The 13,377-nt window shown below is 40.0% G+C and overlaps 1 protein-coding gene across 16 annotated transcripts in view; it reads left to right on the forward strand.

Moving 5' to 3' along the window:
* The first annotated feature begins 2,642 nt into the window (after nt 1-2,642).
* CYP20A1 (cytochrome P450 family 20 subfamily A member 1) overlaps nt 2,643-13,377 on the forward strand; it is a 46,753-nt gene continuing 36,018 nt past the window's right edge. For 2 of the 16 annotated variants that reach the window (XM_081581991.1, XM_081581992.1), the window contains exons 1-4: nt 4,880-5,016; nt 9,784-9,833; nt 10,450-10,616; nt 11,903-12,045. In XM_081581991.1, coding sequence (XP_081438117.1) covers nt 4,945-5,016; nt 9,784-9,833; nt 10,450-10,616; nt 11,903-12,045 — 432 coding nt within the window. In that variant the 5' untranslated portion in view covers nt 4,880-4,944. Of the gene's footprint in view, nt 2,786-4,879; nt 8,476-8,890; nt 9,041-9,783; nt 9,865-10,449; nt 10,617-11,902; nt 12,046-13,377 lie in introns of those variants that run through there. The other 14 variants (XM_081581995.1, XM_081581998.1, XM_081581994.1 and 11 more) reach the window with 14 other exon arrangements.

A 13,377-nucleotide genomic window follows, 5' to 3' on the forward strand; every position in this document is an offset into this window, starting at 1 on the left:
ATGTAAGATGTATGTTTTGTTTTGTTACATTGAATGTTTTAAAATTTTTCGGTGTGTGTATATGAGCTAATGTTTGATTGTTTCTGTATAGCATGATTGAAGATAATAACTGAAAAATTTGCACATTTTTTAGTCATTTGGAAATTTGTATTCTAACAGTTTTTAAGAATATGCATTTATTTTGTAAATAATAAATTAGCTTTGTATATGAAAATGGGTTTGAATCAAATAAAAAAATGATGTTACTTTCTTCAGCTCATTTGTAATTCTCAATTTATATAGTCTGATTAGAACTTACATTAGCTAAGCTATTTGAACTTAGCAAATTATAGACCTGAATGCAAAACCCGTAACTATCAACTTACAGATGAACCTAAAAGAATGCATTTCACAGTCTTCTGTCACAGCTGAAGAATTTGAGTTTTGGAAAGCTGAATCTTTTATAATGGGCTGCAAACAAACCTTCCTGACCTTTGCCCTGGAGGGAAACATACTGATGAGTAAGCAAACCTGCTTCTATTCCAGAAGGAGACTCTCTCTGCCTTCCAAGGTTGTTTGCTGTGCAGATGTCCTTGAAAAGACAGGTCCAGAACAGAAGGGCAGTTTATACTTTGCTCTTAACAGACTCAGTCTCACAACACTACCTATCATCTGTTAAGTCTTGTCAGACCACCGTGTCTTAAGGACCATAGGGAAGAGGAAAGCTGCCTGAGCAAGGATCCCAGATCCCCAAAGTCTCCAACACTGTTGCACCAGTGCCCCTTCCTCAGCTAACACATTGGTTTACAAGTCATTTTGTATGAGTAGATAAGAAGAGGAGAAAAAAGACCAAGCTGCATTTACAGAGGGGATAGCTCAGTATGTGAGTAAAGACAAAAATGGATAGCAGGTGAGTTGAAGCATTACCTACGGGTGGTCTTGAAAAACAGTGGCAAGGGAAAATCATCTTGGTGGGCAGATCTTTAGTGGTACATCATGTCATTTACTTTGGGTGGAAAGAGAAGGGGACCAAGGTTAGAATATAGATAGGAATCATGGGCAATGATGAAAGTCCTGGCCAGCTGATGAGAGGCATAAATGGAAAAAGATTTTTAAGACTGGGGACATGAAGGTGTCAGATACAGGCGTGTAGATGGACATATGGGATTAGAAAAGAAGCATGAAAATCTTGGAGTGAAATATGAGCATTCATCGGGAGCATCCACCATGAAAGAGGCATTAAGCAATCAAGTGGACCAAACAAGCAATTCAGGTCATGTTAGGTGGCCCCTGCGTTGGCCACTCTATGGCCGGTACAATGGGGAGGTATGTGAATAAAGTGGCCACAGTGGCAGAAATGGAGACTATCCATGGGCTTAATAGGATGAACCCTCCACTTCTCAAGGCTGGTCTAGCTATTGTCACCAATGAATGTCCAGATTACTAACAATGAAGGTAAATGCTTAGTGCACAAGCATTCCTCATTCTCAATGGGCCACATGCCGGCAAGTTATCTATTTTGGGCCCCTTCCATTCTGGAAGGGCTAGAAGCTCATTCTGATAGGGATAGACATATATTTTATGTACATGGTTTGCCTTTTATGTCTGCAGGGCCTTAGCTAGCACCATTATCTTAAGGACAGTGAAGAGTATTTGATTCATTGGCAGTGGATTCCACATAATATGACCTTAGATCATAGGAACGACTTTACAGGAAATAAGTGCTGGAGGGAGCCCATGACAACAGGATCACTAGTCATATTATATCCATCACCCACAAGCTGCCATGCTGATAAAGCATCAGAACAGCTAGTAGATGTGAGGGGTAACTGACCTGGATAATTAGGGAGAGGGACAGCTGCCACTACATAATAGAATATGTAATAGTGTAGAACCCAGGCAATCTCCTTGGGCACTAATTTGTACTTCTTTGCCCAAATGTGTCTGTAGATAGAGACATCATAGTCTGAGAAGTATATGAGCACCAGGAACTCAGGCAGTTCAGAATAATTTACTCATTCTTCCAGCCTAACCAAGCAAGCCTCAAGACTTGGTGAGTAGAGATTCTAGCATGGATAGAGGAGAAAGAAAATTGTAAGTATCAGTTGTGGCCCTCAGAAAAACTGCAGAGGCTAACTTCCAAGTTTTTTCTCAGGAAGAGAGTAAGGTGGGTATATAGAAAAAAGGCCCAGCAAAGCCCAATCATTGTTGTAATTCTCATCCCAAACTCCCCACTAGGTTGGTTTAGGAGTTATGGGGGCTGCATCATAATTCCACTTCCTCTCTGCTCAATCCAGGTTTCTTCCTTCACATGTATTAATCCCCACTAAATATCTGGCATTTTAAACTCCATCTCAGACTGCTGTTACAATATGCAAGTACCCCATGCCACTCAACCTGTAGGCACTTTATCACTATGCCAGACTCCTAAATAACTTTTAAGATTTCTCTTTGACTTTCTGGCATGTATTTTTTTTAAGGCATCTAGGGAATTTCTACTTTATACTCATCAGGTCTCAATAGTATGTCATCAGAGTAATGGACAGGCAAAATATTGTGTGGAATACCATTACAAACAAGTTAGAGGTATATGTGCTCACATCACAGAGGAGAAATGACAATGTCCTGGAGTATTACACTGAAGGTGTAATACTGTCTCTTCCAGGTAAAGGCAAACTGTATCTGATTACCCTTATTCATTAGAATTGAGAAAAAATTTTTGCACCCACCAAATAGGCAAATTTGATGATGATAATTACCATGTGGATCAGAGTCCCAGCAGGAAACAGATGACATGCTGAAACTGGTAAGTAAAAGAGTTCAAGAATGGAAAGTTTTATGAAGATATGGGAAGGGTTTAAGGAAACCACAGGGTTTCAGTGCCCCAAGACTAGCAACAGTGGTGAGCTGTCATTAACCCTAAGCCTGAAGTGACATGAAAAGAGTTCCAGCTCTTAGAAAGGGTATCTGTGTGGGGGCCTTATGACAGAAGCTGCACTCAACAGTGAGTCCACAGCATGAAAACCGGGAGAATGAATATCCAGACTTTCCTTTCATCCTAAGCTACTATTTCCTATTGGCCAATCTAACCAGAAGTCAGAGGGCTAGGAAACCCATTGAATGTCCTTTTATATGGACAGTACCATCTATAAAACAGAGCAAGGCAGGCCCCTGCCCTAGGCCCCATGCTTGAGAGACACCCACATATCACAAATCCATAAAAATGGTCAAATTTTTATGCCCACATAGGCAAATCAGCATTTGGTGTTCAGTCAGGATTTAGTGGTTAATCAGGATTTTGTGGTCAACTGAACTTTTAATATCCACCCTCATAGCTAACACTGCTCAGGCTCCAGGGAAATACTTCATATCTTGTGTTCTATATCTTTTAAATAAAATGGGACTGTATCTAAGTGCTGTAAGGGTTTGTAGGTTATGCTTTAAAGTTGGAGGAGACTATAACAGTGAAAAGAGTATTTGAGTAAGTCGATAAAAATAGATAAATTAGCAATCTTTGTCCTCAGAATAAACATAATAGATTTTTGCCTAATTAAAAAACATTAGGGTTCCATTAATAGACTAGAAGTACTTGACAATTATTGTGGTAAACATGGTGGTTGCAACTGTCAGCTTAGGAACACTTTTCCATATTAAATTCCTTTTAAAATAATATATATGTAGGTCTAGATATGATGTAAGGAGAAGGCAATGGCACCCCACTCCAGTACTCTTGCCTGGAAAATCCCATGGATGGAGGAGCCTGGTAGGCTGCAGTCCATGGGGTCGCTAAGAGTCGGACACGACTGAGCGACTTCACTTTCACTTTTCACTTTCATGCATTGGAGAAGGAAATGGAAACCCACTCCAGTGTTCTTGCCTAGAGAATCCCAGGGATGGAGGAGCCTGGTGGGCTGCCGTCTATGGGGTCGCACAGAGTCGGACACGACTGAGGTGACTTAGCAGTAGCAGATATGATGTAAAGTGTGATACCAATTCTTTACACTACTCTACAGATTTAGTTGTTGCTTTAAGAGATAGTGAGAATAATAAGTGATACAATTGTTACCATAAATTTAAACTGTTTTACAATATTTGCTGCAATAACAATGGTACCATATGTAACAACTCCGTTGAACACCATAGATAAAAGTCAGTTCATTTCTGAAGCTAAATATTAACTATAAATTTTTATTGCTAATTCCAGTTGCCACTGCCTGGAATTTTGCTAACAGAGCAAAATGTCTTCAATTTGAAAGTATTAAAGAAAACTATCCCATATATTAATTATATAACTCAATAAACCTGAAAAGATTGTTTTAAAATAATCTATCAGAAAAAATCTTTTCAAGGACCACAATGACTGGGAACAGGATAATTTGGCATTTCTGTCAACAGAAGACAAATGATGTCCAAATCTTGATCATAAAAATATAGAGATCATGCTGAAATAAAGGGAAGACACATTTCATGAAATAAATACATAATAATTGTGAATTATGTGTCCATATATTTGATTCAAAAATCACTAGACTGTGGTAGAACATCCGACGTGCAATAACAATGATTAACTTGAGCTATTTTTATTTTGTTATACGTATTTTAAACCCACTTGGAAAACACTTGGTCAAAGCAGAACGACGATAACTCCTAACGTTTTCTATTCGGCGGGGTCCCTCTTTCTTCAGCAACTGGGTCCTGGAGTCGTGGGCGTGTCCGGGGTCGAATCTGCTGGAATCCCGCCTCGGGTCTCCCTTTTTCTCGGCGCCCGACTGCTCTCCTGGTCAGCCCTGCGGTCCAGGGCACGCCCCCAGCGGCCCAAGCCACGCCCACAGAGCCTAGGCCACGCCCGGGCGACCTATTCGCTCACAAGTCCCGCGGGCGCCACGGCCCACCCCTCTGTCCCTCGGGTCCCGCCAGGCTGCAGCGGAGCGCGGAACTAAGACGTGGTTCCCGGGCGGAGGCACCATGTTGGACTTCGCGATCTTCGCTGTTACCTTTCTGCTGGCGTTGGTGGGAGCGGTGCTCTACCTCTACCCGGTAACCGCCGTCTCGGCCCTCACGGGCTCTGGCCGCCGCCCGCATCCACGTCGCGCAGCCCGCAGCGGGCCGCAGGGAACGGGCCCAGGGGGAGGGCTCCTTCTCCCGCTCCCGGAGCACGTGACGCCTCCCGGGCGGGCGCGGCCGGCGCTGAAGACAGAGCAGGGCAGGAGACTCGACCACCCTCGGACGCCGAGAGAAGCACGGACGGAGGCTCGGCGGAGCGGGGGCGGGCGCACGGGCCTGAGGGCTGGTTCGCGGGTCCGGCCTCCCTGTCCTCGCCGCGCCTCTGTGGAAGGCGGGTCCGGAGTGCTTCGGTGGCTTTCGGGCAGTAACTGTGCCCACCCCACTTCCATTTTCTAGTGTGTCTGAGAGGAAACTCCAGGCTGCTCGTTGCCTTTATCCACTCCCCCAGTGTTTCTTTTGTCGCCTGCTTTTCCGTCTGTCTTTCGACTTTCATTCCTGAAATCTAAAGTTCTTAAGGTCTGGACCGGGTCTTGTTCCTCTTGGGCCTTACATGCTAAAGGGGTCATGGAAGGAGCATACAGCCAAGTGCTGTATCTCAGAATCTCTTTCTGACCTTTCTCTGCTTACCTTCTTCAGCCTCAAAAGATGCTTCTGAAAACAAAGAAGCTAATGGATGAGGAATCATCTACAAAGCAAGGTGGTGGTTTTGTAGAAAAAGTTGTAAAGCAACAGAATAATGCCAAACACATCGCTGATATTGACAGAACACCTTAAATATTCTTGCTGGTAAATGAATTTGATTGGAATGTTAGAACAACCCAATCTGGAACTTTAAGTGTGTCTTTATTTTCTGAGAAATAGCCATCTAGAAGGTCAGGAGAGTGAGTGAGTAGGGAAATGAGATTTCCAGGCAACTCACTTGAGATTCGTTAAAGTAAAATAAGACTAGGCAGCATGGCTGTGTTTTTTCCTCAGCTGTTTTCCTTCAACTATGTGGCATCAGGGCAGTTGACAGAATATTGGGTTTAATTAGGATTCGTGTTTTGCTAGGTACTTTTGAGAAAAGGATACAGGGCAAGGGAGTAATTAAAACAGACAATGGAATCAGAGCCGGATGGTTGGAAAATGAGTATAGGAGTAAGTGGGTTAACAGTTTGTTTGGGGTAAAAATAGTTTTTGGAGTCAAGATATTAAAAATAGAAGGAGAAATAGGAGGTGCTTGCAGATTTGGAAGCTTGATGTTAAAACTCCAGAAACAGTAAAATTACTGGTAATGTCAAGGCCTAGTGCAACCATAGGAATGAACGGCTGATATCAGGTGGGGTTTTGAGGTGGGGACAGATGGGTCAGGAAAGAAGACAAACTTCTGTAGGAATAAAATGTCTGGGGGATGAAGGAAGACCTGGGGGTGGTAGTCCTGGGCTTAGTGTGGTGTCTAATGTATGTAAGGGAAAATGTCATAATAACATTCTGGATGGTCTCAAGGAAGATGATAGTGGTGAGGCTGTGATTATCAGGGAGATTGAAATTTTGCTGGGTTCTGCGAGGGGTGTGCCAGGTGTGTGGATTGATCTCATTATTTAGCTATTTCAGAGTTGTGAATGTAATGAAGCACGGGGGAGTGTTTTGCCTGGCATTTTGGGGCTCACTCTTCATTTCTCATGTTGAAACATGGAATCTGGTGTGGGAGCCATTTATCTAGAGCGCGTAGAGTTCTGAGGCTCCCTCTGCATGCCTGCTGCTGGAGCTGTAGACCCGTGATTAGGGTGGAGGGAAACGATTGTAACTTAGTATTTGCGTAGAGGCTCTTTACTTGTGCCTGTCAGTAGTTTGGGGCAAATATCTCAGCATCTCTGTCATAATGCTATTCAGTAAGCTCGTTCAAATATTCAAAGACATCAGTTCAGTTCAGTCACTTGGTCATGTGCGACTCTTTGTGACCCCATGGACTGCAGCACACCAGGCTTTCCTGTCTATCACTAACTCCCAGAGCCTACTCAAACTCATGTCCATCGCATCAGTGATGCCATCCAACCATCTCATCCTCTGTTGTCCCCTTCTCCTCCTGCCTTCACTCTTTCCCAGCATCAGGGTCTTTTCCAGTGAGTCACTTCTTTGCATCAGATGGCCAAAGGATTGGAGTTTCAACTTCAGCATCAGTCCTTCCAATGAATATTCAGGGTTGATTTCCTTTAGGATTGACTGGTTTGATCTCCTTGCTGTCCAAGGGATTCTCAAGAGACTTCAACACCACAGTTCAAAAGCATCGATTTTTTGGTGCTCAGCTTTGATTATAGTCCAACTCTCACATCCATACATGACTACTGGAAAAATCATAGCTTTGACTAGATGGACCTTTGTCGGTAAAGTAATGTCTCTGCTTGTATTTATTTTTATGAGAAAAGAAGTCAGAATTGATATTCTCTTTGCCTTTGTTGTATACCCTGTTTCCTGGGTGCCACATGAGTCTCTGTCTCTCTTTGTCTCTTTCTGTTTAAATTCTTTTATTTGCTGCAGTGCATCATTTTCCATAATTTCTTGAGGGAGTGTGCATGAAAAATTTTTTGAAGTCTTGCTTGTTTGAAAATCTATCTTTTCTAGCTTCACACTTGAATGATAGCTTGGCATGGTATAAAATTCTAGGTTGGAAACAGTTTTCCCTTAAGATTATCAGGGATGCCACCCACCAGCCTGTTGTTCCTCAATCTGGACTCTCAAGGTCTCTTTCCAGAAGGATGACAGTCATAAGAATGATGTCTAATGGATCTGTATACTGACTTTTTGCTTATTGTTAACGTCTTGCATCTTACTGTGCCTTTCTGGTTACAAGTACAAATCTGATTGCTTCCTGTGGGAATCCTCCTTTGCAGACCCCAGAGGAGGCCTCTCAAGGTCAACTAATCACTGCTCCAACAACTTAACACTTCCAAGAAAACTGGTCAGATTATTCATCCACTGTTGCCTCCTCTCCCATTCTCTTTATCCTTACTTTGTCCTTTTTTATTTCTTCACTTTCATTTTGTGGGATTTCAGAAGAGATCACTGATGAGTGGTGTCAATCTACCATGTTTGAAGAGAAGTCAGGAAGCTTGCTTCAGTCATTAATAATTTCAATCTAGAAAATAACAAGTAGAGTCTTTTTTTTTTAGTATCACTGACTTCAATTACCGAGTCCCTTCCATTCTTTCCCTCACTTTTTATCTATTAACTTGACAAGTTTCCATCGTTGATGAGACTGTAGGACAAAATCTTACATTGTAGGTTTCATTGTCATCAGTTAAATGCAAGTTGCACATACTATTGTCTAGATAGTATTCTTGTAGTATGTAGTAGAAACTGTAAAACCACTTCGTTAGTACTGTTGAACTTAGTATGTCTCTTAGCATACATAATCCAAAGGAGGAAAAAAGTAAAGTTGTACAGTGATTTTCGTGGCACTACCTGTAACAATGAGAAAACGAAAGAAACAGCCTAGATGTTTTACAACCTATGGTAGGAACATGATTATGCAATTCTGAATATGTAATAGAAGACAGTTTAAATGTTCAAATAAGTAACTATTTATTTATATAATGTTAAGTAGGGAGGAAAAGGGGCAGAATGCCAAACTCTGATTAATAACTAGTTAAAATCATAGACAAAATTCAGAATTGATTCTAAAGTTGAATATTTTAGGTTATTTTTTCTATAGATATTTAGCTAATTTAAAAATCATAAGAAGTCTCATTTTAAAAGTGATATGCTTGTAAAAAAAAAAAAAAAGCTAACCTCCACATACAGTAAGCATAAACCCAGTACAAAATTGTAAAAAATTAAAATTCCCCCCAACTTTTTTATAGTTCATTCTTCAGAGGTTGTCACTTTAACAATTTGCTATAAATTATTTTGTTATTTATTTGTATACCAGGTGATCTCTCTGACTGTATGACTCTGATAATGATAACTACATTAAAGCAAAAGATGAAGGTGTGTGTGCTCACTTGTGCAGTCATGTCCGACTCTTTGTGACCCCATGGACTGTAGCCTGCCAGTCCCCTCTGTCCATGGAATTTTCCAGGCAAGAATACTGGAGTGGGTTGCTATTTCCTACTCCAGGGGATCTTCCCAACCCAGGGGTCAAACCTGAGTCTGCCGTGCCTCCTGCGTTGGCAGGTGGATTCCTTGAAAGTGAAAGTCGCTCAGTCGTATCCGACTCTTTGCGACCTCATGGACTATACAGTCCATGGAATTCTCGAGGCCAAAATACTGGAGTGGGTAGTCTTTCCCTTCTCCAGGGGATCTTCCCAACCCAGGGATTGAACCCAGGTCTTCTGCATTGCAGGCGGATTCTTTACCAGCTGAGCCACAAGGGAAGCCCGGTGGATTCCTTACCATTGTGCTAACCTGGGAAGCCCCAAAAGATGAATATCCCTTTGCATTTTGACAAATTCTTTGACTTGAAAGAGTAGAACTGTTTTAGGAATGACACTATTATAATTATGACATTAAATTTTTAGCCAGACGAGACCATTTATAGTCTCAGAACAAAGAAAAATGTACTTGGTTTTATATATTGATATATAATGGGTGTTAAATTCTTCAGACACCTTAGTTTAATTGACAGAGAGGAGGAATATTAGGATAATTCTTTTCAGTGCAAAGAATCCAGTTTTTGTATTTTAGTATAGAAATAATCTCTGAAATTCAACCAAATTGAATAACCATCATTTAAGGTCCTGCACATGTCTTGGCAAAACACATCTGACTTATGGGATGTATAATCATTCATTATACTAAATTATTTAAATTTTTTTCCCTAAGGCTTCCAGACAAGCTTCAGGAATTCCAGGCATTACTCCAACAGAAGAAAAGTGAGTGAGTTTTTTGGCTTTTTTAAATCAGGTAAAGTCAGCTCTTAATTTTTGGATAAAAACTAAACCATATCTTTAGATTACTCAGTTTATTTAGTCCCTTTGTTTTCTTTAAACTTGTGTTTGGGCATACCACCTAAACTTTGTTAATAAACGAAAGGAAGCCTGTATAAATCAAAACCTTTAATTTCTTTCACTTCCCCTAACCAGAGAGTGTTGAAAATGGAAAGATAGGATTAACATGGAATAAGAAAAAATTGCCATAGCTGATTTAAATTCGCCTATGATTTAATAGCCAGTGGTGGCATCCATTGCTGTGTCAGAATGAGGTGCTGCAAAATTGGATTGTTTTCCAGTGTCTAAGTCAGACATTCCTTGTGCAGCTTTGTTGATGTGAAGTGTTATGAATTCTCAAAATATCAGACAAATTCGTATCTAAATGTGGCTACTAAAAGTGAGAAGTCAAATACAATAGAGTTTTGGATTTTGCAGTAATTTGATTTTCGTTTATCTTTGTTTTCATCTGTTCACACAGTTAATTCAGAGTCAACTAGTATTTTTGTTTTTCTGATTCTTCCATATTAAATTATTTTGTCAAATATTGCTCTTTTTTCAGAGATGGTAATCTTCCAGATATTGTCAACAGTGGAAGTTTGCACGAGTTCCTGGTTAATCTGCATGAGAGATACGGGCCTGTGGTCTCTTTCTGGTTTGGCAGGCGCCTTGTGGTTAGTTTGGGCACTGTTGATGTACTAAAGCAGCATATCAACCCCAATAAGACATGTAAGTCTGATTTTCTTTCTAATTAGCTGATCCTTATCTTTTAAGAATAGATGCCTATAAATGAAGGTCCATACACTCCTTTTAGGAATAGCTAACATTTATTAAATACTTCATGTTATATATCAGACATTGTGCTGAAGTCTTTATATTAATCACTTCACTTCATTTAAGACAAAGTATTTTTAAATGATCATTTTCTTCCTTCAATTTATAGATATATATGAAAAAAATCCCAGTGCAAATGCCAACAGGATTTTTTTTTTTGAACCTGAAAAAATAGTTCAAGGACATCTGAAAGAGTAAAGGTGTAAGAGCACTTGGGCTTCCCAGGTGGCTCGGTGGTAAAGAATCCACCTGATAATTCAGGAGATGTGGGTTTGATCCCTGGATGAGGAAGATTCCCTGGAGTAGGAAATGGCAACCCACTCCAGTATTCTTGCCTGGGACATGAAGTGAGGCTGTCTGGGCTGGGTCTGTGCTCTTAATCACTAAGTTTCCGCAATGTGGAAGGCTGTCTCTGTTAGGAAATACAAAGATGAGTAAAACCAGACATGGCCTCTGCTCCTGTGGAATTTATATTCCAGTAGTGGCGAGTTGGGAGCTTGTAAATGGTATTTGAATGATTAGGAGAGTGAACTGAAAGATGTATTCTGAGAGAAGGGACTGTAGTTCTTTGCGAAATCTGACAGATTTTTCTGTCTTTTGCTGGTAAAAAAAAAAATGTTAACAGCTGTTAAAAAAAAAACAAACCTCAAATATTTAACAGTAAGTATCTCTTGTGTGGTGAGATTTAGATGAATTTATTTTCTTAGTATCTTACTGTGTTGTTTTAATTGTTTAAAGTGACAGTGTATTTGTGTGTGTGTGGAAACAATATAGTCATTAAAGAAACACATAAAAGTGAGTGAAGGAGAAAAGAAAAGGTTTTGGACTCAGCTAAATAGTTTTAACTGTAATACTCGACAGTTACACATACAACATCGATTTTGTCTTAAAATTGGTGGAGTGAGTTCTTTTACAAAGATACATGCTGTCATGCAGTAGAAAATTTATTTGAGTATTAATGATTTACAGTGGAATTCCCAATTTACTGGGTATTGTTTTGTTGGTAATTTTTATTGTCTCTTGAACTGTTCACGTTTAGAAAAGACAAGGGAGTTATGAAAAACAAAGTTTCTGACCTCTCTGCTGTAGTCCCATGCTTTTCTGATCTCTGTTCTTTTGCTGGAGTTTTTTTTTTTGAGTGATTACTTTGACTTAGAAATGTTTAATCATGTCTGTTTCAGTGGACCCTTTTGAAACCATGCTGAAGTCATTATTAAGGTATCAGTCTGATAGTGGGAACATGAGCGAAAACCACATGAGGAAAAAACTGTACGAAAATGGTGTGACTAATTGTCTGCAGAGTAATTTTGCTCTCCTGCTAAAGGTAAACTAGTTTGACCTGGATTTCTGTTTTACAGATAACAGTATATGGATCTTCCTTGGTTTACAATGGGGTTATGTCCTGATAAACCCATTGTGAACTAAAAAAATATCATAAGTTTCAAATGCATTTAAATACACTTAACCTGCTGGACATCATAACTTAGTAGCCTAGCCTGGTTCATATGCACTCAGAACACTTATGCTAGCCTGCAGTTGGGCAAAATAATCTAAAACTAAGCCTTGTTTTATAATAGAGTGTTGAATAGCTCATGTAGTTTATTGAATACTGTACAGAAAGTGAAAACCAGATGGTTGTCTGGGAACAGAATGTTTGTATGCTTAAGGGCTGTTCACTCTCATGATCACGAACGTGGCTGACTGAACTGTGGCTGCTGTTGCACCCAGCGTTATGAGAGTATCGCACCTCCTATCACTCACCCAGGAGAAGATCAAAATAAAAAAAATTCAGAGTATAGTTTCTTTTGAATGCCTATTGCTTTTCTGCCCTGTTGAAAGTTGAAAAATTGTAGGTTGGGGACCATCTGTATATTTTTGCTATTAGTGTGTCTTTGTCTTTGCTATTCTTACTTTCTTTCTAAGCTGATTTTTATTCTCCTGAAATTCTAAAACAGAAACAAAAGCAAAACAATTTTAACACCTAGACTTCCTGTGTAGGTTGGAATGATGGGAGTGAAGAGAAACTGAAGAAAGTTTTTTTAAATTAAAACCTTATGATCCTTTACTTTTTCTTTAATAATTTATTTTTTAATTGAAGGATAATTGCTTTACAGAATTTTGTTGTTTTCTATCAAACCTCAACATGAATCAGCCATAGGTATACATATATCCCCTCTCTTTTGAACCTCCCTCATGTTTCCTTCCCCATCCCATCCCTCTAGGTTGATACAGAGCCCCTGTTAGGTTCCTGAGCCATATAGCAAATTCCCGTTGGCTATCTATTTTATATATGGTAATGTAAGTTTCCATGTTACTCCTTCCATACATCTCACCCTCTCCACCCCTCTCCTCATGTCCATAAGTCTATTCTCTATGTCTGTTTCTCCATTGCTGCCCTGTAAATAAATTCTTCAGTACCATTTTTCTCGATTCCGTACATACGCGTTAGAATACAATATTTATCTTTCTCTTTCTGACTTACTTCATTCTGTATAACAGGAGAACCTGAAGAAATTTTTAGAGCAGTAGATTTGTATCAATAGATTTGTTCTTTGTTTTCGGACCCAACTCAAAACCAGCAGCACGTAGAATCTTTAGTTGTGGCATGCAGACTCACTGCATCTCAAAGTTATTTATTTTGTTGTATGTTTAATGT

This window comes from Giraffa tippelskirchi, chromosome 3, assembly GCF_054371585.1.
Source record: "Giraffa tippelskirchi isolate mGirTip1 chromosome 3, T2T-mGirTip1v1.2.pri, whole genome shotgun sequence".
NCBI lineage: Eukaryota > Metazoa > Chordata > Mammalia > Artiodactyla > Giraffidae > Giraffa > Giraffa tippelskirchi.